This window comes from Eleginops maclovinus, chromosome 19 (assembly GCF_036324505.1).
Source record: "Eleginops maclovinus isolate JMC-PN-2008 ecotype Puerto Natales chromosome 19, JC_Emac_rtc_rv5, whole genome shotgun sequence".
In the NCBI taxonomy this organism is placed as follows: Eukaryota; Metazoa; Chordata; class Actinopteri; order Perciformes; family Eleginopidae; genus Eleginops; species Eleginops maclovinus.
Window position 1 is genome coordinate 18169980 of NC_086367.1, and position 24087 is coordinate 18194066.

General features: G+C 42.8%; 1 protein-coding gene across 2 annotated transcripts in view; it reads left to right on the plus strand.

Annotated features, from left to right (window-relative positions):
- Nucleotides 1-22550, plus strand: part of ppp2r3a (protein phosphatase 2, regulatory subunit B'', alpha) — a 55377-nt gene extending 32827 nt beyond the window's left edge. The window contains exons 1-12 of one of the 2 annotated variants that reach the window (XM_063909172.1): nt 11393-12059; nt 13598-13882; nt 14008-14111; nt 14203-14305; nt 14660-14734; nt 15955-16198; nt 16670-16718; nt 16807-16896; nt 17070-17245; nt 17384-17502; nt 17797-17903; nt 19790-22550. In XM_063909172.1, coding sequence (XP_063765242.1) covers nt 11928-12059; nt 13598-13882; nt 14008-14111; nt 14203-14305; nt 14660-14734; nt 15955-16198; nt 16670-16718; nt 16807-16896; nt 17070-17245; nt 17384-17502; nt 17797-17903; nt 19790-19886 — 1581 coding nt within the window. In that variant the 5' untranslated portion in view covers nt 11393-11927 and the 3' untranslated portion in view covers nt 19887-22550. Of the gene's footprint in view, nt 1-11392; nt 12060-13597; nt 13883-14007; nt 14112-14202; nt 14306-14659; nt 14735-15954; nt 16199-16669; nt 16719-16806; nt 16897-17069; nt 17246-17383; nt 17503-17796; nt 17904-19789 lie in introns of those variants that run through there. The other variant, XM_063909171.1, reaches the window with a different exon arrangement.
- Nucleotides 22551-24087: the final 1537 nt, after the last annotated feature.

Consider the following 24087-nt stretch of genomic DNA (forward strand, 5'->3'; position numbering starts at 1 on the left):
GGTAATTATCTGTGACAGACAAAACACATTAGCACAGGCACAGAGCATGTAATCATTACTGCCTCGCTCCTCTGATTTTTCTCCTTTGCTAATTTGCTTATTTTTTTTGTTCTCCCTTCATGTCCACTCCAGTATCCCGCCGCTGTGTGTGTGTTTATTTACTGAGCGATGTAACCTTAAGCCCTGCCGATATGTAGGGCACCTATTTATGAGGTTACCATGGTAGCTGCCACAGCCGGAACAGAACAGCAAGCAACCCAACAAATATCACACGATTTCATTTCTATCGTCCTTTGTCTGAGCTCTCATTCCTCTCTGTTTCTTGCTCCTCTGACACCACATTTCAAGAGAAGCCATTCTTGCATCTTTATGTCTATGTGTTCCTGTCTTCTTGAGTCAGCGCCCCTTTTGTTTTTCCTCCGGGTGTCCTTCTTTCACCTGTGTTGGGGCTACATTGACCACAACTCCTCTTCCCTCCCTATGATTGGACGCTGTGTTATTTTGGGAGCGTTGAATAACAGTTGTTGCTGTGAGCAGGGCAGAGCAACGCAATAAGTGGTGCTGATTGGAGCACAGCAGCAGAGGGGAGGAGGGCGGTGGTAGGGTTGTGTGGGGGGGGGGCATCTGTTGGCACACTGAGTGTTAATGGTATCGTTACCCCTCCGTCCCCCTGTACCCCTGGCAGTGGTAGGTGTGAGGAAGACCTAAATCTGTCCACCCCTCTGTACTATGGCATCCCGCTAACAGACTCACTGTCGCCACAGTGTAAATGGACCTGTGTGTGTGTGTGTGTGTGTGTGTGTGTGTGTGTGTGTGTGTGTGTGTGTGTGTGTGTGTGTGTGTGTGTGTGTGTGTGTGTGTGTGTGTGTGTGTGTGTGTGTGTGTGTGTGTGTGTGTGTGTGTGTGTGTGTGTGTGTGTGTGTGCAAAGTATGCATCCAGGTTTTATTACATGTCTGGGTGTTCATAGATGCGAGTGCATGTAAACGTGTACAGGTGTACTCACATGAATCCCATTTGAATGCATGTGTGCTTGACCAAGCATGTGCATGTGTCTGTTTGTTGGCCTGAGGGTAAGTTGACCCAGTGCTACTGTGGGTCACAGCTGAGTTTCGGAATAGCTCTCTGACACCCAATACCAAAGCTGGCACTCTGGGAATTATGCTAATATTCCCCAGTGCCAACCCCGCCCCCAGCCTTAGTTTCACATCAAACTGTCAGTCAAACTATAAACTAGACGAGGCCACCTCACACACAAGTGAGAAAATGCCCTTGGACCCTCATGCACAACTACTTACACACTCCACCTTGGAGATTTGTCGCTGTGTTTCCCTTGGCATTGCCGTGGCTTTGATGGGAAGCTCTGCTAAGCCCCCTCGGATGACACTGGCCTCAGGCAGCATCCTCATCTGTGTGCGTGCATTTGTGCACAAGTGTGTTTATTGTTGATTCTGCTGTTGACAGACTAATACAGGGCTTTCTGCACCTGTCATAGCAGACCCATTAATATCCATGGAGACAAGGAAGCGAGGTGATATAAATCAAAGGCAAGGCCGCAACAGTCAAACTCAGAGTGGGGAGATGTGGCAGCAGTGATGCTGAGAGTTGAGCTGGCTAAATCCTTTAGTGGTACTTGAGGTCAGTGTGGCCTTCCAGTGGCAGTTGGTCTGTTTTCTCTTCCCCTCTCTCTTTTTTTGGCAAAGACAGGAAGAGACATTTAAGATCACGCTTCCCTGCACTTAAATCTGACCTGTATGTTTTTGTCTCAGTGTTGCTATGTCCACTGCCAATGGTGACTTGATTTACACACTCACACACTCACATGTACTCTGCTGGCTCTATCCAGACCTGTCATTCTGATGGCTTAATTCACCCACTGCTGATTTCAGTTTATTTGCTGTGGACGTGTTGCTAGGTAATAAAATTGCTGCTCTATTACAGCTCTCGATAGAGTGTGCTGGATATTCCCCCCAAGAAATTGCTAAAATAGTTGTGTTACTTCACCTCCTACATTGTCCATACTTGAGTCAGGGCAATCATTGGGTCTTCATCCTCTGTTTTAAACCGTAACTGCTAAAATGTCTTTTGCCAAATTGAGGGGTTCCTTTTAGCGGATTAAATTCCATTTGTAGAATACATATATTGTGAGTATCTTTACATTTTTGGGTCAGAAAATGAAGTGACATATACGGTCTCCTAGAAGACTGTAACTTTTGTCAGGCCCTGTTGAGGCCCATCGAAACTTTCATGTGCAAAATCACACACCCCTAAGGTAAGAAAATGACAGCCAACCCAAAATCCAGGCCAATTGAAGTACAGTCTGTACCTGTGTAATCTGCCTGGTCAGTGAATGATTTATGATTCACTTAATGATAGTAGAATTAGTCTGTCAAGAAACCTGTGCTTCATAGTCATAGAGTTCTGTTATTTTCTCCTCTGAAAATAACAGTGCAACTGTATTCGCCGTGAGTCACTGCCTTCATTAACGTGTCCAGGAGATAAATGCCACGAAAGGGCAAGTTGGCATATCCCAGCTGGTTGTTAAGGAAGAGATGAGTGAATTTTGCAGCACATATTCTAAGCCAATTTAAGAAAGGAGCCTCGAAAGATGCATAGGATTAGCGGTAGAGGAACCCATGGACATAGAAAGGAAAGAGGATTGAATGAAACGGTCTGTGTGAGACAGCGGGACAGGGACATGTTTTTGTCTAAGGAGTTCGCTCAGAGAAAAGAGGAATACAAAGATAGTCATAGAAGAAGAGGAACAAGCAAAGAAAAATAGCTGAGATGAGAAAGAGGCTCATGGTGCTGGGGGAGGGTGATGGTGTTAGCCAGTGGAGAGTGGGGGGGCCCGGAGCGTACAGTTGTTGACTTTGGGTCGACAGAGTATGACATCATTCCTCGGCTGCTTCACAGGAAATAAGGTCACAGTGGGAATCTCGGCCAAGCGGGGAAAGACGCCCGTTTCAAGCTAGGCGCACAAGCACACAGATGAAAGCGTCCATTTACACACACACACACACACACACACACACACACACACACACACACACACACACACACACACACACACACACACACACACACGCACACACACGCACACACACACACACTCAATGCACTCCCCAACAAGCGCTTGTGTTTTCCAACGTGGTGCATACCATCCAAGTTTAACCTGAACAATGAAATATTCTTCCATACACACTAAACACACCCTGACAATTAGGAGTTAACTTTACATTTGGCAGGGATAATTTTGCACACACACACACACACACACACACACACACACACACACACACACACACACACACACACACACACACACACACACACACACACACACACACACACACACAAGAAAGTGACATCATCATTCACCACTCCCAGTGCCTGCTGGGATAGCATCCAACAGCTAGTGCACTCAGTGTAGTTTGTTTGAGTTGTGCAAAAGCTTGTAAGTGCACACACACACACACACACACACACACACACACACACACACACACACACACACACACACACACACACACACACACACACACACACACACACACACACACACACATACATTTGCAAGTCACTTTTTCATCTGAAATGTTTTAAGCTCAGAGGGAGGCTTTGCTGCGTAAGTGTTTGGGCCTCCCGCTCTGTCACCATGGAAACCACCACAACATGTTTATGAGTAGTTGATGGGACTCCCCTTACCCAGAATATCAGTTGTGCGATCGGACAGGCTGATTGAGGGGCTCCCCCACAGAATCACGGCACCAGGGGAGATCGAATGGAGACTGTTTTATTTCAGAACTCTGACTGTGTTGATGTGGGTGTGGCGGATTGTGTGAACTTCTTTCTGTGTTGGAGACAGCGTGTTTACGTGTTTGATTCCATGCAAAATGTTCCAGGACATCATGACTCGTTAGAAGCTTGGGTGTCAACCGCACCCCCCCAACCCATCTCCCTACAGCCTCCCTTTTTAAACTCACCCTTCACCTAGCTCCACCCAAACGGGGCCAAGGGTTTTCTCAAAAACACTGTGCTTAAATGCTATCACCGGCTAATCAAGAAGAGAGAAGTGCACTTCAGCCTTTGTCCTATAGTTTAAACGGTTGTTTTTATGCTCATTTGAGGTCCATATTTGTATTTTGTGCCTCCTGTGACATGTTTCAGGCGCTAATGTTCAAAAAGCTCATTATTTTCATAACCTCTTTTCACCCTCTGTCTGAAACCAGAGCCCAGTCTGCTCTTATTGGTCAGCTGGCTGGCTCTGTTGTGATTGTTCAACCGCTTTGAGAAGTCCCAGCCCTTAGCCAATCACGTACAATATGTCCGAGTCCTAGCCAATAGAAGCGTTAGTGTAACATAGTGATGTCATTATGGGGCGGGAGTGTGTGGGAGAGAAATTGCACCTCTGGTAGATTGTAGTTGTTTTTATAAGAATGATATTTTGAGCAATGGTTGTTGTTAACAGCCAATTAGACCTTTCACTCTGTCAGCAAAGAATTCAGGATTGTTTCAAGAAGAGATAAGGGAGCTGAGAAAATAAGGCAACAGCACGCAGCCTCTTCCGTCAGGTCCGAGCTCACCTGTTAGGCTAAAGTGTTGGATACATTCGAGATGGTAAAAAGCAGAAAGCTGCTACCCTCTAGCGATCCTCAGCCTCTACTGTTTCAGAGAACACAGTGTGGGGCTTGCAGGCCAACCTCAACTCTGATTTTGGATATGAAGAGGATATGGCTCCATCTACAGGATAATCTGTGAACTAACACTAGTGTGTCCGGATCTAAATCAGAATCACTTTTATTCCCAGGAAGGTCTTCACATTTTTGTTCAATGTTTTATGTTATTCGCAATGCTATTAGCTGGGAGGATTCTTCAGTTTTAGGGTGTATTGTGTTGAAATGTTTCCCCAATCTGCAATTTTAATTCATAATGACTATGAGACTGTTGGGAGGAAAGGGTGGTGCATTACTATCGTGAGTCAATAGTTTCCATAGGCTATTGTCTTCTTTGTATTCCTGAATTATTTATTTTACTTGGATAATATTGCCCAAGGTGCATAGCAACATTATGTAATAGTGGTTTGTTTGGGGCAAACCCACTTATCTAACACACATTTCAGTAATCAGGTGTGGCTCTTATGTTTCTTATGTGCAATCTGACTCTCTCCTACTAAGATTTGCTGTAAATTCTGCAAACTTTCTGCAATATGTGCAGTGCCGTGTGCAGTGACTGCATCTACATGATGACACATTTCTCCCTCCGAACATCCCCATCTATCTTTACTCTTCTATCTGAAAAATATAGGGAAAGTGGAGCTGATCGGCTCTGCCATTGGCTGTGTGAAGTCTCTTAGTGCATTGTGGTGACAGCTCTCTCACTGCAGGCTCCAGGCTGAGGCTCATCCCTATTGCTGATGTAGGATTAGCTCACTTGCTCCAAATCTTAAGATAGCCATGGTAAGGTAATGCAAAACCTGCCCTGGTAGCTATGTGTATAAATATGAAAAGCCATACTGACCAAGGAAGGCCTGGAGTTTGTTGTTATTAAATATTACCTGTTGACAGGCTGTTTTTTACAAGGGGAGGGGGGGTGTTTCTCCCTGGGCATTTTTTTCAGATGATGTAGTATTTTAAATAGGCCGTCTAGTATATGAATCTTTTTATAACATGATACTTGTTGAGGAAGTGATATCGGCTTAAAATTCATGTTTCATGTCTTTAATGAGTTGCAGTTGTTCAGGATGACATACTGGGAGAATGCATATGGGTTAGAGCCTTGCAGGATGATATTTTCAGCCGATATCAGGTTGCCAGAGATATATTTTAGTTGGCCTGTATGTTGCCTAATATGCAAAAAGAACAGGATAGCAATTAACATACAAATATAACTTTTTTTTGCAGTACTTAAAATCACAATGTATTGTTTTTGATCCTAACAAAAAACAAAAAAGTTTCAAAACTACAAATCATAGTTTTTGTTTTCTGCATGTCTTACTATTTCTTACACTTGAGCAGAACTGTAGTAATTCAATAAGTAAAAATAGTCTTGCACATAACTCCCGACAAAACTATTCTTTATACATAGCACAGTTTTATCTGGAAATAACGAGACATAATGTATTATTAAATAGTTCAGATGTGCAGATGGTGTTATTGTCGGACATGCTAGCAGGATTTCCTCTCGTAGGTCATGATACAGGATGCCAATCGTCAAATTAATAAGTCACCTGACATTTTGTTTATGTTTTCTCATCTTGGTTTGTTTGCATAAAAGTCAGTGGGAACAGGAACCAGACCAGAACTAAAATTTAACAACATTTTCCCTTGGTCTGGACCCAGTGACCTAAACTACAGGTGTGAAAGCACTTATATTCCATCCCCAGATATTTTGTGACATTTTTAGTATTTTCAATACTGGACTTTTTGCTGCTCTGCTACTTGAGCTTGTGACACTTTTATTACAGGACAGACTCTGCCTCCGCTCAGACAGCTACAGCAGCTGTGTCTCTCACGGTTCCCATGTTATCCTCCTCTGATTCGGATGTGAGGTAGACCGTGACAGGGACTGATTCACTTCATCTATCTCGGAGGCAGCACTTGAAACCCGGTTCATTCTCCGCAGTTTTAGAGAGGAGGTTCCCAAGGAAACCCGTGTGTGTGTGTGTGTGTGTGTGTGTGCACATCCTTCTTGAGAGGAAGTGAGACTTGGAATAAAGAATGGAGCTGCGATGTGAACCGCGTTTCCTGCTGTTGGCACGGTAACCCTGGGAGCATTCCACCCGCCACTCAATCCAGGGAAGGGGTTATTGCCATGGAGATGGCATTTGGCAGGCCTTGCCTAAAGTGAATGTGTGTGTGTGTGTGTGTGTGTGTGTGTGTGTGTGTGTGTGTGTGTGTGTGTGTGTGTGTGTGTGTGTGTGTGTGTGTGTGTGTGTGTGTGTGTGTGTGTGTGTGTGTGTGTGTGTGTGTGTGTGTGTGTGTGTGTGTGTGTGTGTGTGTGTGTGTGTGTGTGTAATCACAGAAGTGAGGAGGGGGATCTGCCTGTATCAGTGATATCAGGTTCAAGTTTGAACTTTATTTGCCCCCGGTGGTCAGTTTGTATAGTTTGCTAGTAATGCAAATAATTCATGTGTTAAACAACATATTTAAACTTTAAGCATTTAGCTGAAACATTTTTTTAAGTAATTATAAATCACATTTAAGTATATCTAATAACTTCACATCAAAGAAAATGTGCAAGTAAAAGGGTTAAAGAAATTAAGCAGTCGAATTAAATTCCTGATTATAACTTTACTAAGTTATCAGCAAACTCTACTACATATCGTTACAAGTGTCTTTCCAGACCCAATGTGTGTGTCTGTGTGGGTTGTCACGTGCGCAGATATGAGTGTGAAGTCTGCCTGGTGCCTGAAGCAGAAATACGCATGAAATCGGTTGCTATATTTACACACAGCAGACAGCCAATTTCACTGAGCAGGTGTGTGTGTGTGTGTGTGTGTGTGTGTGTGTGTGTGTGTGTGTGTGTGTGTGTGTGTGTGTGTGTGTGTGTGTGTGTGTGTGTGTGTGTGTAGGTGTGTGTAGGTGTGTAGGTGTTTAGGAAGTTGTTATGTTCTCACTATTCAACTTGCCTCAAAAGAATGGAAGACGCGGATCCAGTTCAGCGAATACTTGAACTCCCACAGGTTCACATAAGTGATCAATGCTTGTGTCCTTATTAAAACCCTTTAGGGGGACGTGTGTGCCCGTCAGTGGGTATTTAACTGTTGCCGTGTGACAACCGATCCTTTGCTTCGGTCCCTCCGCTCTGACTATCACGCCTGTATTTGATCAATGCCGTGAAGGCTGCTGACTCACCTGTTCCTGTAGCACTGGGGTTGGATTAGGTCTGTGTGGTGGGCAGAGGAAAGCACACGTAGACATAACACTCAACACACACACACGTACACACCTGTTGCTTACACACCCTAACACCCCATTCAACTTCCATCAGCCTTTTCTGCCCTCTCTTCCACACTCCCCTTACCGTCTCTGCCTGGCTCTCTCTCCTCTTGCTAACCAAGCATCCTAAAGGAATACATGCATTTTTATATATTGGTGTGGAATCAAAATCACATGCTGTTTCTGTATATTTTCTTGCTGTAAACTCAAGAAAGATTTAATATTAGAATTAGAAATTAGAATCGGAGGATGAAACCCTCTTTATTGGTCACACACATGCACACAGCAGAGCACACACAGTGACATTTGTCCTCTGCATTTAACCCATCCTAGTGCTAGGAGCAGTGGGCAGCTATTGTGCAGCGCCCGGGGAGCAATGGGGAAGGGGGGATTAGAGGTGTCCGGTGCCTTGCTCAAGGGCACCACAGCAGGGCCCAGGAGGTGAACTGGGACCAAAGTAGCAGTCCACTTTCCATATTTCAAGTCTGTTCGGGGACTTGAACCGGCGACCCTACAATTCCCAGTCCAAGCCCCTATTACTTGAGTCACTGCTGGACTTGTATATAATATGATATACAATAGAGCTTTTTGAATTTTGAAACAAATCATTATCGAAGATGATTTACCAATATCAGGAGACAGCAATTTTGATGTAGCTCTTACTGAGCAGGACTTGTGTTTATGTCCTTTATGCTTTATGATTAATCTCTTCAAACACTACGTCACTCAGTGGAAGTGCTACACATTTCAATTGAACTTTTCTTTAAATGTATTCATCGGTTTTGAACCCTAAATTGTCTATAACACTATTATAATCAAGGGTATTTTTGTGTCACATCAATTTGAGTGCAATGTTCACTCTTCTTTTAGCTTTGTTTTGGTCTCCTCCAACTCCTGGTGGAAATAACTGTCTCTGAAGCTGCTAAATCCTCCCTATGTTCACCAGCTACTCACTAATTATGTCAGTCTTTCTGTAATGGTATTGGTAGCGCATTTGGGTGGACACAGGACTCACCCACACATCACTGCTGACCTTATGTGTCCCTCCCGTTTGGAACAGTTTGTCCCAACAGTTGCGTTCATGTGACCTAAGCAGACTGCAGCCACTGCCCAACAAACTGTAGTGAAACTTCTAAGAATCTTTTAGTGTGATTGCCTTCATACCATCCTAACAGTCCTGGGTCTAAGTAATTCATGTGTGTTATTATTTAGTTGTTGTGCCAGCGAAAGTGACATGTGTTAAAAAATGTTTGTAAAGTTTAACACTTAAGATGAAATCAGAGGCTGGTTTTAGGACCAAGCGGAGACTTTTTCTTGAGAGACAGAGTTACACCAACTGTCAGTCAGAGAGGAAAAGAGCACACAGCTGCCCTATGGCATCTGTCCTGGCTCCCTTTACACTTGCACACACATGCACACACACACATACACTTACATGCACACAACTATCTCTTTATAAAGAGATTCATGCCCACAAGTGCATCGCTACGGTTGATGAGGTTGTGCAGATGAAGTGGTGGGAACTTTTGATCAGACTAAGCAGCAGAGAAAGGGAGAAAGTGAGAGGGAAAGGAAGGAAGGGGTGACAGATTCAACATGACCTGAAAGCCTAGTGAGATGGCGCTCCTTAGATGTTGTTGATAGACACGAGATAGTGATTGTATAATGTTTCTTCCAGCAGCACAGAGGTGAGAAGTAGCCAGAAAGAAGACATTGTGTGTGTGTGAGTGTGTGGGATCGGTATGTGACCTTGGCTTCAGTACAGAGTCCAGTTGTTCCAAAGAATTCAGTAGGGTGTACAGGGAGCTGAGAGGAGTTACCCTAAAAACCCAAGGTGACTCACTTATTTCTCTGGAAAGTCAGACGCACACATGGATAAACCCTAATTATGAAGTGTGAGAAGGGCTGTTGCTCATTTGCTATTAACCCAACATGTTGACAGTGATGCAGAGACGTTAATAGCTTACAAAGGGATGAAACACATACTGGAATATGGGTCACAAGGGCAGCACAACAAGGACTCCCATGGATTAAACAACATCTAAATATAGTACGAAAACAAGAACAGAAACATAGTAACAGAAAGAAAATCACAAGAAAATATTCAACTGTTGTTGCAAAAGCAAGTCCTTTAAGTTTTTGAAGAATTTTTCAAGTTCTTAGTCGACCTCATGACCTCAGAAAGTGTGAACAATCTGCTTAGTCAAATGTTTTTATCCATGAGCAGTGATATATTTCTACTTACAGATATCCTTCTGTTTGTGTTTCTTTACATATAAAGAGCATTACAGCACTAGAGGGCACTTTTGACTCTCCATCTGTGATGCTGTGAAACACAACCCTAGAAGAATCTGTGTTTACTGAAACAACAGATGCTGAGAAAGTGACCTCACTGAGTAAGCAGTGGACTGGAAAGCATTTGACATTTGGTGTATTGTCTTAGTCTTAAGAGGGACTTTAGGTGGACAGGTTTAAAATGGGTCATGCCTGTGCTGAGGCGCTCTCAGGCTTCAGGTTGGTGTTTCTTGGCACTGAAAGGTACTGGTGTGATCTGGCAGCAGAGCTGCGTGAAAGGGCAGACTCTGAGCTTCCTGGCAGAAGGATGATGTTGTATTAGTACTGTTTTAACTGAACAATGTATACCTACTTTTATTAACTTTTAGTCTAGTATCATATACTGAATGCTATTACACCAATCCTTGCTATATGTGTTATCAACTACTGGACTTTTAATTAGCAACTACGTACCAAAAGCATGAGGAAAGGAATCTAAAACTGAAGTCTTTCAAGAGAGTTAAAATGAAGAGGTGTTTAATGAGTTACTTATATTAGATCCTCTACCTACTTCAGACATTTTAAAGACCAACAATTAAATAATGAATCAAGAAGATTACTGTGAAATAAAAATAAATAGAAAATAATTGCTTAGTGATTACAGGTTTGGATGAGCATCAACTCATAGCTAACTTAATTATTTAAAGATGAGTAACAATAATTATTGTTTTATCCGCTCTCATCGAGAGTGACTCTCCATATACGCTAGATTTCTAAAGATTATAATGTCCTAGCAAAAGGGAATGCGGCTCTAAGTTTCTAAGCAAGCCCTCAAGCATTACTGTATGTCAACAGATATAACAACAGGTGCTTTGCCCGCTGATACATCACTCCATCCTAAATTACCTCTATGAAAATAATTCAGCTTGCTTATCCAACCCACTCGTGCTGAAAAAGCTTCCTGTCGGCAGTAAAATGATTGGGATCCCTCACTTTGAGTTGTAACTTCCCACTGGCTAACTTTAGTAAAGGCAGAGTCCGAGGAGGGCTCAGATCCTGCAAAACACTACACACAGATATGCAACATGGCTGACCCCCCCAGCCCACCCCCTCCCTAGTGCTCAGGACAGCCGGTGCACTGTGTGTGTGTGTTGCCAGACCCCGGCATGGCTCATGTTTCTCAGTGCAGTCTGTCAGAGCTCAGCTTGGAACGGCAGGCACCAGTGAGGCTACACCAAATACATACATCCTGAGCTGACAGGGGGACATCACAGGTTTTCTACCCCAGAGAGAAGCTTCTGTTTGGGGCTGAGTTTTGGTCATAAAACAGCCGAATACCATGATCCTGCCTCCCGGCCTACACAGCAGCACAGGAGTCTTAAGGAACATCTCTTTGCACAGATACACTGCTGGATTACTACGTTATAGGACACAGCTTTGGGAGCCTGTACATGCGAGTGGATCCTGGAGGAGAAACATTTTGTGAGTGATTTGTAGAAGAGCATTTTTGAAATCACACACATGCTGTCCTGAAGTGTTTGTCCTTTTTTCTTTTTTTGGTTAGTGGATATCTGAGCTATTAAGTGGACTTGTTTACAAAAGTCCCTTTTGATTTCTACTCAACGGTTCTTTTAGCTGGTCCGTTTGTAGTCGCCGTGTCAGTAGCTGCACCGGTGGCCGTGCCTGGTGGGGGGTTACGCGTCTCGTCCCCCACCATGATGATCAAGGAGGCGTCGTTACGTGGAGACCCTGATCTGAGAGGGGAGCTAGCCTTTCTGGCCAAGGGGTGTGACTTTGTCCTCCCATCTCGCTTCAAGAAGAGACTAAAGTCCTTCCAGCAGCAACAGGTCAGTCGGTGCAACGAGCAGGATGGAAGGGTTGCAGCGGTGGACGTGCACCCAAAATGCAAACTCATGAGAAATGTGAAGTTGCACAAATATATCCTCAAATCCTTCTACTAATCTTTTAATTTATATCTCGCTTTTTTTCTTTGTTTCTCTCTTTCACATACACTTTTTTGTATGTTATACACTGAAAAGCTTACACTAGATTCTTCTTGTTGCTTTCAAACAAACAGAATGACATGCCAGGGACGACAGACTATTCTGAGGCAGATACCAGCGGGTTATTATTAGGGCAGGAGGTGCAGGAATAGAGTGATAGAATGAACTCTTTGCAGACCAGTGGGAGGGGGAGGACCAATACAGCTGTCCTGCACACACACACACACAGACACACACTCTCACACACACAGTGTGGCAGTCCTCAGGAAGAGACATACCAGGCAGCTCCTGCTCCAACACACTGGTGTTGAGTGGTTCTGATTGAAGCAGTGCTATTAAATTCTGCTCACAGGTGTTTCCATTTCACTTTTTATAAGCTGTACCTTTTTTACGTCCTCATCTTTGAACAGCAGCAGTTGTAGTCTTGCATTTGATATCTCTTTATCGTCATGAAATCTCTTGGTCTTCAAATTATTCTTTGTGAGGACCATCCACAATGTATGGGTCCATATTTTGTTTCATGAAGTGAGTCTTGTGTTAGGTTTCAAATAAAGATGGCTGGCAGGAACTCACTGAAGCCATTTTCCTCAATTTGATATTTTGGAGATATTTACAAATAGTTCTTCCAAAGACAAAATGTACCATTTTACAGGCATGCTTTATTCTTCTACTTTTTGTAGTTCATTTAGTGTTTAGAATTGTAGACTTCAAAGGGCCAAATCCAATCATCACAAACAAAGCAGATCTTAAAAGTGTTTATGTAACCTTTTAATTTATTAAGGTTTAAGAGATTAGAATATATTAGGTTAAACCCTAAACTGGAACAGTCTTGGGCCATCTGGAGCTTTTATGACATCAATTTAAAAAGCGCTGACTATAAAACAAGTCTCTTGTTGTGTGTACTTTTTTTTATGACTCACTGGGATTTTCCACCACATCCCTTGCGTGGATCCTTGATCCTCGTAAAGTGAAGTTGTGTGATAAACAAAAGGAATATTGCTATCTAAAAAACTGGGGCAATTTAAATGTTTGGATCAAGTCAAACTCATGCAGCATGTCGCTCTCGATATATCCATGCTTAAATGCAATGTTGGAGTGCAGCTCTGATGTTGGAACAATAAGCCACATCAATCACTCTGTACTTAACCTGTAGGTGTTTCAGTCATCAGCATGCTGTCTATGTAAGATGTTGCATTAGTTTTTTCACAAATTTTCACAAATGATATTAAAAAAAGATTCAAATAAACATCATTCTTATTCAAATTGTAACTGATTCCAGATTAGAAGAGTTGCAAATATGAAGGGAAGAGTTTCCACTCCAGATCATCACTCCCAACCCTGCTTGTCATTTCCCAGACATGATCTCCCTTCTCTCTTTTCAGGTCCAGGCCAAACCGGAGAAGAAACCAGGCACACCTCCACCAGCTCCGGCCCTGGCCCCGACATCACCAACCCCCACTCCGCGCTCACCCAGCCCTCCACCGGCTCCGGTGATAGTCACCCCCCCTCCCCCTGCAATCAACATTCCCAGGTTCTACTACCCCCGTGGGCTCCCTGCCATGGGCCCGGCCACCAGCCACGACTCAGCCATCGCTACCATTGAGGCGGCCTTCACTGAGTTTGAGGAGGAGAAGGCGGACATCTATGAGATGGGCAAGATCACAAAGGTCAGCAATTCAACAACAGACATTGGATTGATCATAATCCCAGACACACTCTTTACTCTCGGGTTTAAACAACATGCCATTGTTTTTTCGGGGTAAGGTAGTGGTTTTATTGTCTTTCTGTTCAGGCATGCGGGTGTCCACTTTACTGGAAGGGCCCCATGTTCTACTCAGCAGGCGGTGAGAGGACGGGCTTTGTCTCTGTTCACTCCTTCATTGCAACCTGGAGGAAGTAAGTGAGACCTCAAGTCCATGAAGTCTTACGACATCATAAGTGTTATCAGTCTATTTTAACTGTCCAAAACTCATCTCCTCTCCTGCAGGTTGTTGCACAGTTGTCACGACGATGCATCAAGGTTTATCTCGTTGCTTGCCAAACCCAGCTGTAACTACCTGGAGCAGGAGGACTTCATCCCTTTAATGCAGGTACAGGTTTTATCAACATCAATCAAGCGTTGTTTGAAATATTTGCCAAAGAAGATTCTATCAATGCTCTTCTCGCTTTACATGAAAGAACCACATTCATGTGATGTTGCAGATATAAAGAGGGTGATAGAAAAGACACAGGATTGTACTTTGAGATTTGAACAGCATTATATTATAAGGATATCTAAAAATTAAATGAAGATCAAATAAATAGGTATACTCAATAAAATACATATAAAATAAACCACAAATTTGACAAGCAAGACAAACATTACACTCTATGTGCTGGCTCCTGTATTAACATTAAGTCGTCTTAATTTAGTTTTTTCTTCCTGTTTCTGTTTGTCTGATTAGGACATAGTGGATACGCATCCTGGGCTCACATTTCTGAAAGATGCTCCTGAATTCCATTCCCGCTACATTACAACGGTAAGTGGCATGAAAAAAATCAGCTACACTTTTGTTTCATTTTATTAATTTAGTGTATTTTTGGTCCAATAATAGGACTACTATGATCAAGGTTGTGTCGGTCTGCTGTGATTGGTATTATGGATTATGGAGCAGTATCTTTTTAATTATTCATGTATTATTAATTTCTTCTGTCCTTCACAGTTTTAAAATATATAACTTTTAATCCATTCGACATGTGCGAAAGCTTAAGTTACTACTTTATATAAACTATTTTACACGTTTCATACAAAATATTTGATGAGGATGTAAAATATGATGTATTACACCGTAACAAAAAAAAAGATAAACCATTACACCACTTCCACCGCTTTAAATAGTCAAAACCATCAGTGTTAATTATCAGTGACATCTCAGAATTGAATGCTGCTAACATGTCAGCACGACTGCTTCTCTGCACATCTAGTAATCGTAGCAGCAGACTGTGTTTGTGTGTGTGTGTGTGTGTGTGTGTGGGGGGGGGGGGGGGGATCAGGACGGCAGCAACACGTGCTTTAGAGGAGAATGGTTTTGCTGAGTAGAAGTGCAGAGATGCAGAGAAGTCCGTGCTCTGATGTGTCAGAAGACGTCATGGAAATACTGATGCCCCCCTCCCCTGGTCCGCTTCAGCAGAGGCCCCGACCCTCCACATGCCCATATTAAGACACTTCCTTCAGTTTAGGCTTGCTGACTGGCTACTGTATGAGACATTAGTAGCCCTGGGGGGGCCAGTCCATGTACCAGGAAATGGGTGCTAATCCGCTCTTTACTAAGCCTTAGTGTTGTGTTTCAGGACAGAGGCCACGGGCCCCCGCTTGTTTCCATGGCGTGCCAAAGACCTTTCTGACTATTATTATGAATGATGACAAGAATATCAGTTGTAGATTGAATTGTTTATAGGTCTTCCTCATGGAAAGATGAGGCCTACTTTTAAAAATGCCGGATGACAGGGCCTGGAAAGATCCCATGTGAGTTTCAAGCTATTTTCATAGAGTCCGACCAGCCTGACAGCTCCGGGTCAGAGTGTCAGACCTTCCGTTCTGGATCTATTTTGAGGCTCCCATTAGCCAAAAACTGAAACACATTTCATAGCCTCTGCACTCTCTCTTTTGTAATAACTATACATGGTTTTGATTTTGTCTTTTGATGCTATTCTAAATTCCCTGCTAATCGTTGCCCCTTTTGATACTCTGTTATCCCAGGTGATCCAGCGGATATTCTACGTGGTGAACCGTTCGTGGACGGGTCGTATGACCATGATGGAGCTGCGCAGGAGTAACTTCCTGCAGACCCTGGCCCTGCTGGAGGAGGAGGACGACATCAACCAGATCACCGACTACTTCTCCTACGAACACTTCTACGTCATCTACTGCAAGTTCTGGGAGCTGGACACCGACCATGACCTCTACATCGACCCCAAAGACCTGGCCAGATACAATGACCATGGTAAGGACAACTCAAATAGCTCCTGAATTATGTATATCCAGACCAGACACGTATACAAAAATGAAAAGTATATCAGGAAAGAATTCAAGCTTTAAAATCAAGATAGATATTAAGATGCTGTATAAATTATGGCTATATACATTTAAAAACAACAATATTTTGGCCAGTGAAGAATCAGAAACAGACTGTTCTTTGATCGGCACATTCCCTTGCTTATTTTCCACTTGTTCAGCTCTGACCAGCTAATGTAAAAACAACAGCTGTATGTCTCAGACTCAACGCTCTGTGATGTGAAATGCATTACACCGTTAACTATGTTAAATGACAACTTAGCCAAATTTAAATTCACTTACTCCGTACGTGCGCAAATGACTGAACTGTATGCACTATGTTCAACAACAGTTTCCATTTGTTTCTGACTCTTTTAACAAAATCACGTTTGCTTACTTTTCCCATTCTCTCCTGTGACAGCGTCGTCAAACAGAATCATTGAAAGATTGTTTTCGGGGGCAGTTACTCGGTAAGTGGAAACACAGACATGAACAAACACAGTGGAGCTGATTACTTCACCATGATGGCGGTATTGAATGTATCACTCTTGTTTCCAGGGGTAACGCTGTGCAGAGGGAAGGCAGGATGAGCTACGCTGAGTTCGTCTGGTTCCTCATGTCTGAAGAAGACAAGAAAAATCCCACCAGGTGATTTACAATCGTGCGGTCCTGCTTGATTCAGCATCTTGAGCATTTTTTCTCCCTGCGTGTGACTGATAAACATTTATAATCCCATCCAGATGTCACTTTATTTCCACCATTTGTTTTTGTTTGTGTATGTTGTGTGTTATTCATTGTGCGTTTGTTGTTTCTCCCTCCAGTGTAGAGTACTGGTACCGCTGCATGGATGTGGATGGCGACGGTGTCCTGTCCATGTTTGAGTTGGAGTATTTCTATGAGGAACAGTGTGAGAGGATGGAGAGGATGGGCATCGAACCTCTCCCCTTCCAGGATTTGCTGTGCCAGATGCTCGACCTGGTCAAACCTGAGAGCTCAGGTTAGTGGCAACACTCACTCTTGATTTTTTTCCCCCTATCTAGTAATTGGGTTGTCATTTTTTAAGAAAGTCGCATTTTGCTTTTCACCCTTGCTTTCCAAACTTCACACATGTTTGTGTATATGCTGTTTTCTCCAGGTAAGATAACCCTTGGTGACTTGAAGCGCTGTCGCATGGCCCACATATTCTTCGACACCTTCTTTAACCTGGAGAAATACCTGGACCACGAACAAAGAGACCCATTTGCTGTGCAAAAGGTGAGAATTTTCATCTTTTATGTGTCATATACAGTCGTATTGCAGGAGCTATTCAAAATGTATTTTATTTAAATACAGTAAACTACTTTGATTGATTTTCTGCCCATATCACTCCATTAATATCACTAGACAAATGGGCTACAGGATTTTGATACATCCTCCACACTCCTGGGTTTCATGTATTTCTTTTTTTTTTTCGTGATTTCTTGTGTCTTATCATATCTTATAAAATAAATGATGAACTCCTCTCTTTCCTGTAAAATACTGATAGTTGCTGTGTTTGTGTTTTTCCAGGACATTGATAGTGAAGGGCCAGAGCCATCGGATTGGGATAAATATGCCTCAGAGGAGTACGAGATCCTGGTTGCAGAGGAAACTGCAAATGAGCAGCTTCACGAAGGGTACGACACACACGCACACATGCACGCACACATGCACGCACGCACACACACACACACACACACACACACACACACACACACACACACACACACACACACACACACACACACACACACACACACACACACTAAAGTGCATGCCTATGTGCAGCTCCAATTATTGGAAAACAATCAATATTTGGAATATACAGTGGGGAGAACAAGTATTTGATACACTGCTGATTTTGCAGGTTTTCCCATTTACAAAGCATGTAGAGGTCTGTAATTTTTATCATAGGTACACTTCAACTGTGAGAGAAGGAATGTAAAACAAAAATCCAGAAAATCACATTGTATGATTTTTAAATAATTAATTAGCATTTTATTGCATGACATAAGTATTTGATCACCTACAAACCAGTAAGAATTCCAGCTCTCACAGACCTGTTAGTTTTCATTTAAGAAGCCCTCCTGTTCTTCACTCATTACCTGTATTAACTGCACCTGTTTGAACTCGTTACCTGTATAGAAGATACCTGTCCACACACTCAATCAAACAGACTCCAACCTCTCCACAATGGCCAAGACCAGAGAGCTGTGTAAGGACATGAGGGATACAATTGTAGACCTGCACAAGGCTGGGATGGGCTACAGGACAATAGGCAAGCAGCTTGGTGAAGCAAACTGTTGGCGCAATTATTAGAAAATGGAAGAAGTTCAAGATGACGGTCAATCTCCCTCGGTCTGGGGCTCCATGCAAGATCTCACCTCATGGGGCATCAATGATCATGAGGAAGGCGAGGGATCAGCCCAGAACTACACAGCAGGACCTGGTCAATGACCTGAAGAGAGCTGGGACCACAGTCTCAAAGAAAACCATTAGTAACACACTACGCCGTCATGGATTACAATCCTGCAGCGCACGCAAGGTCCCCTGCTCAAGCCAGCGCATGTCCTGGCCCGTCTGAAGTTTGCCAATGGCCATCTGGATGATCCAGAGGAGGAATGGGAGAAGGTCATGTGATCTGATGAGACAAAAATAGAGCTTTTCTGTCTAAACTCCACTCACCGTGTTTGGAGGAAGAACAAGGATGAGTACAACCCCAAGAACAGCATCCCAACCGTGAAGCATGGAGGTGGAAACATCATTCTTTGGGATGCTTTTCTGCAAAGGGGACAGGACGACTGCACCGTATTGAGGGGAGGCTGGATGGGGCCATATATCGCGAGATCTTGGCCAACAACCTCCTTCCCTCAATAAGAGCATTGAAGATGGGTCGTGGCTGGGTCTTCGAGCATGACAACGACCCGAAACACACAGCCAGGGCAACTAAGGAGTGGCTCCGTAAGAAGCATCTCAAGGTCCTGGAGTGGCCTAGCCAGTCTTCAGACCTGAATCCAATAGAAAATCTTTGGAGGGAGCTGAAAGTCCGTATTGCCCAGCGACAGCCCCGAAACCTGAATGATCTGGAGAAGATCTGTATGGAGGAGTGGGCCGACATCCCTGCTGCAGTGTGTGCAAACCTGGTCAAGAACTACAGGAAACGTCTGCTCTCTGTAATTGCAAACAAAGGTTTCTGTACCAAATATTAAGTTCTGTTTTTCTGATGTATCAAATACTTATGTCATGCAATAAAATGCAAATTAATTATTTAAAAATCAGACAATGTGATTTTTCTGGATTTAGATTCCTTCTCTCACAGTTGAAGAGTACCTATGATACAAATTACAGACCTCTACATGCTTTGTAGGTGGGAAAACCTGCAATATCGGCAGTGTATCAAATACTTGTTCTCCCCACTGTATATATAAATACATATTCTGGAATTTGAAGATGAGTTTGATTTTCTAGACCATTTAGCTGTAATTAAAATTAACCAGTTTTGCTATGTGTGTTGTGTTTGCAGGTCCTTTGATGATGATTATGAGTCCGAGGAGCTTCAAGTCTCAGGAGAGATTGGGAATAAAATGGAAAAACTGGTCATTTCAGACCTGACAGCATAAAACTCTTCCCTGGATTCCTGGGTATTTCATTCTGGAAAACAAATTGGAAAAAGTGATTGAAGGTCCCTTCAGAATGGAGCATCAAAAGATGCATGGACGGAAAGACAGAGAGAAACAGGTTTCGCATCTGTTTCTCAATGACTCTGGAGCCTCCTCAGAGCGCACTCATCGTTTTTCTTGTGTGTTTTCGACCATAAACCAGTACTGTTCTGTGTCTGGTGCAATAACGCATCTGTATTTATACAGAGAACTATTTCACTGCCTCCTTGATCCGGCCGAGAGAACAAAGCGAAAGATGGTGGGGAGAAATGTACTATAAGCTCTTAAAGTAATCAAGACAAATACTCTCTGTATACTTATAATGTAAATGTGAATTTTTTACAGACAATCCTGCCAAAAGACAATCATCTGAAGGTAGACAGACAGAGACCTAGAGTTACACAAACAGTGTCCTAGTTGGCTAAATATGGACACAGAAACTTACAATTATAGTGATAGGAACTGAAAACGAGCAGTCATCTGCTCAGTAATGACACACACAGACAGACACTGCCATCAGAAACCTGCTGCCTGTGCAGCATGTCACTATGTTCCTTGTTGAAGGAAGTTGTTAAACCTCCAGTCCCTTCAGGGAGGAATCTTGTGACAGTATTGCTGATTGTAACAGCACCTCTCTGTGGCCGCCCTGTGCTACTGCAGGACATCACTGTCATGCTCGGTGCATAATGGCTGGCCAACTTTTCCAAGAGGGAGTTCAGTTTACTGCACAGCCTGAGCTGCTCTATTATTAGTGCAGCCCTATCAGCGCTCCACCTCTGGACTCCCTTTGCAATTATTTTTAAACCCTAGAAAAAAAGTGTCTGACTTCAGTCAGGCCACAGTGAGGCATATGCACATAAAATGATGCTATTGACAAACATATCAAACTCTCTGGTAGAGTTGCCCACACATTTCCCCCTGTAACATTTGCAATAATGCAATAGATATGCATCCGAAATCTGAGTTGTTTGTGTCAGTCTCATGCAATTATTCAGCACATCCCACTGTGTCTTTGTCACTTCCTTGTTGATTATGTACAGTACCTGGTAAATACTTTGATCTGTTTCTGAAATTTATGCCAACATTTTTTTTTCTGCTTAAACATCTCTTTGTCATGAAGCGTTTGTTAATGAAACTTTTTGTACACACCACTGCCTTTTAAAAGGGACAGATCCCCCAAATAATGACTATTCTCACACCTTAAGTATTATCTAGCCTGCCGATAGTTTTGGTTTTATTTGCAAAAGTTTTATGAAATGAATCTATGCGATTTCACCTCAACCATACTACAGCAAATAAGGGGATTGTTGTTTTATTGAAGCTACTTAATTTTTCCAGGCTTTTTGCAACAACATTCTTTTTACATTATGATTGTGTTTAATTGGAGGCAGAGATCCCGGAGATGGGTGTATTAGAATGAAATAAAATCAGAATTGTTTTCATTTAGCCTTTTAATTTAAATAAAACAACCCTTTACCTCTGTTACTTACTGTGCTGCACTCCCAGAGACAGCTGCATGTGTACACTGCCCTTACTGTAGTAGCTAGCAGCGTGTGTTTGCTCAGAAATCATGATACAGCGGTGTGTTTTAGGAGCGTGTGATGCTCTGTGTAGCTCTCAGTTTCGGGCTGTTAATACGTCATCGTTGTTGCCATGGGGATGGGGTTCCCAGGGTCAGTGTGTGTGTGCACGCTAGTATAACTCTTTAATTAGGAAAGGGACAGCTTTTGTCCCCAATGGCTCCGAATTCACTGCCATATACCTCCTTAAGAGGCATTTACTGTACACATATACACACACACACTTTATTTGCTATTGGAAAGGAGAAAGCTAGTGGATGCTGTAAGGCTTTAAGGACCTTAAGTTTACCCTTTATGCTCTATTGCCATTGTAAATGTGCCTGACTGTGTATTGAAATATATTATTATAATAATAACTAATGATAAGCCATTATAGATATAACGGCTCAGATTTGTTGTTGTATTTTGATGGTTTGTATTGCTGTGCCACTGTGTGGCTCGGGATAGGGGGGTAAATTATGATAGAAGATATCAGCTGTATGTTTGTGTGTTCGATGCACGGTGGATATCATCAGAAGAAAATAAGGGGTCTGACAATCACAAAATATGAGAAACATCTCATGTGGAGACCTCTGAGACTGATGTTCTCTTCGCTGTGGTGACACACACACTCACACACTCCCAAGGAGACCCGCTCATGGAGACAGTGTTTTAGAAGAACTGTTGAAGGCAGTGGGACCCGATTATGTCCTGGTACTCACACACGCAGCATCAGGCCGGGAGACAAGCCATGCAAGACTTTGATTTTGAAATGAAATCGCTACTTTGATATGTAGACAGAAGATCTTTATTTTGATGTACTTCCTCTGTGCAGAGGAGACTTGAGTAGGCTGAGACGTGTTCAAATACTGATGATTATTGTATTGGCATGGTCATCTTTCTTTCTCTTTCTTACTTACTTTCTTTCTTTCTCTCTTACTTTCCTTTTCTTATTTTTTCCTCCTAATACCCCTCTCTTCGTTCCCTTTTCTTTGCCCTGCCTTGTCATTTGTTGCTTTTTCTGAAGTTTAAAAGTTTAAATAAAAATATGTTTCAAGAATAATAACTCTGCTTGAAAGTTTTTTTTACATCTGCCTACGTTCAACTCCCTCTTCTCTCACTCATACATACAAACAACTCTCATACACACGTTCGTCATCAATCCCTCCTTGTGTAAACACACACTGTACAGTAAGTGTGTTTGTCTGCACTGAGGCTCAGCAGAGTGTGCTTTACAGCCTTTTGAAGGGTCTGGCAAGGCTGACTTTTTCTTACATATTTGTACTTTTTATAACCATATCTTGAAGTGGAGTGTTACAATGTTGTATTCATATCAACAACTTTGAACTGGAAAATGACATCCTCATTCAAAAAATTTCACAATACTGAAAATACTTCAAGGTTGGTGAGGTTTTTAGCACAAGATGATTTAATGCCGGCTCATTTCATTGAGGGTACTCCGACCCTCATGTCTTGGACTGCTACTGGCATACTTGACGTAAGCAGCTCTGTACTGAATGACTTGCGTCATGGTTGTCATGACAAACATTGGACCACAACAGGAAGTGTCTGGTGATTGTGGCACATTGTTGATTGCTCCTTGGGCCAAAATAGTCAGGAGATTCCAAGGCTATCCCAGCCAATGATCACAAGTTGACGGAAAACCACAGTCACTGGATTTTACCTGGTCTCATAGATATTATTGTCCATGGCATTTGTGCAGCTTTTCAAGTGGACCCATCTGGTAATACTAAGTGGGCTGAGCCGGTATACTTTGCCATTATCATCATCCTCATCCTTCCCCTCGTTATCATCCGTGTCCTCCACACACAGACATGGAAGCCACTATAATCAGGTAACTTTTAATGTCTGTACCAAATTCTGCACCAATCTCTGTTGTAGATACTGAGATATTTTACAGGATAACTGGAATAATTTGAAGTTTGTGCCTCTACTCTGACATGTTTACAAGCTTTAATGTTCAGCTTTATTTTTCTAAAACTGCCTGTGCTGCAGCACCTCTTTTCACCCTCTGTCTGAAACCAGAGCCCAGTCTGCTCTGATTGGTTTGCTGGTCGACTCTGTTGTGATTGATCAACCGCTTAGAGATGTCCCACCCCTTAGCCTATCACGTCCAATGTGTTGGAACGCGAGCCAATAGAAGTGCGAGTGTTATATAGTGATGTCACTATGTTCTGAAAGTAAACAAAGGAGTTTTCTGCATTTCAGAAAGAGGGGTGTGTGTGTGTGTGTGTGTGTGTGTGTGTGTGTGTGTGTGTGTGTGTGTGTGTGTGTGTGTGTGTGTGTGTGTGTGTGTGTGTGTGTGTGTGTGTGTGTGTGTGTGTGTGTGTGTGTGTGTGTGTGACAGAGAGAGAGAGAGAGAGAGAGAGAAACTCCCTCTGGCAAGAATTTGAGATTTTAGCCTTTGAAGACCATTTACATGGACAAAAAAGCTATATAACGCTCAACTGAAAACTTAAAACCCCAAAAGCATAATGTGGCTCCTTTAATTCAACTAGTCTTACTTTTTTCTTAAGGTTGGTTTTCGTTGCATACCAAGGTTGATGGTAGGCATGATCTTCTCTGGGGGGGTTATTGTTCTG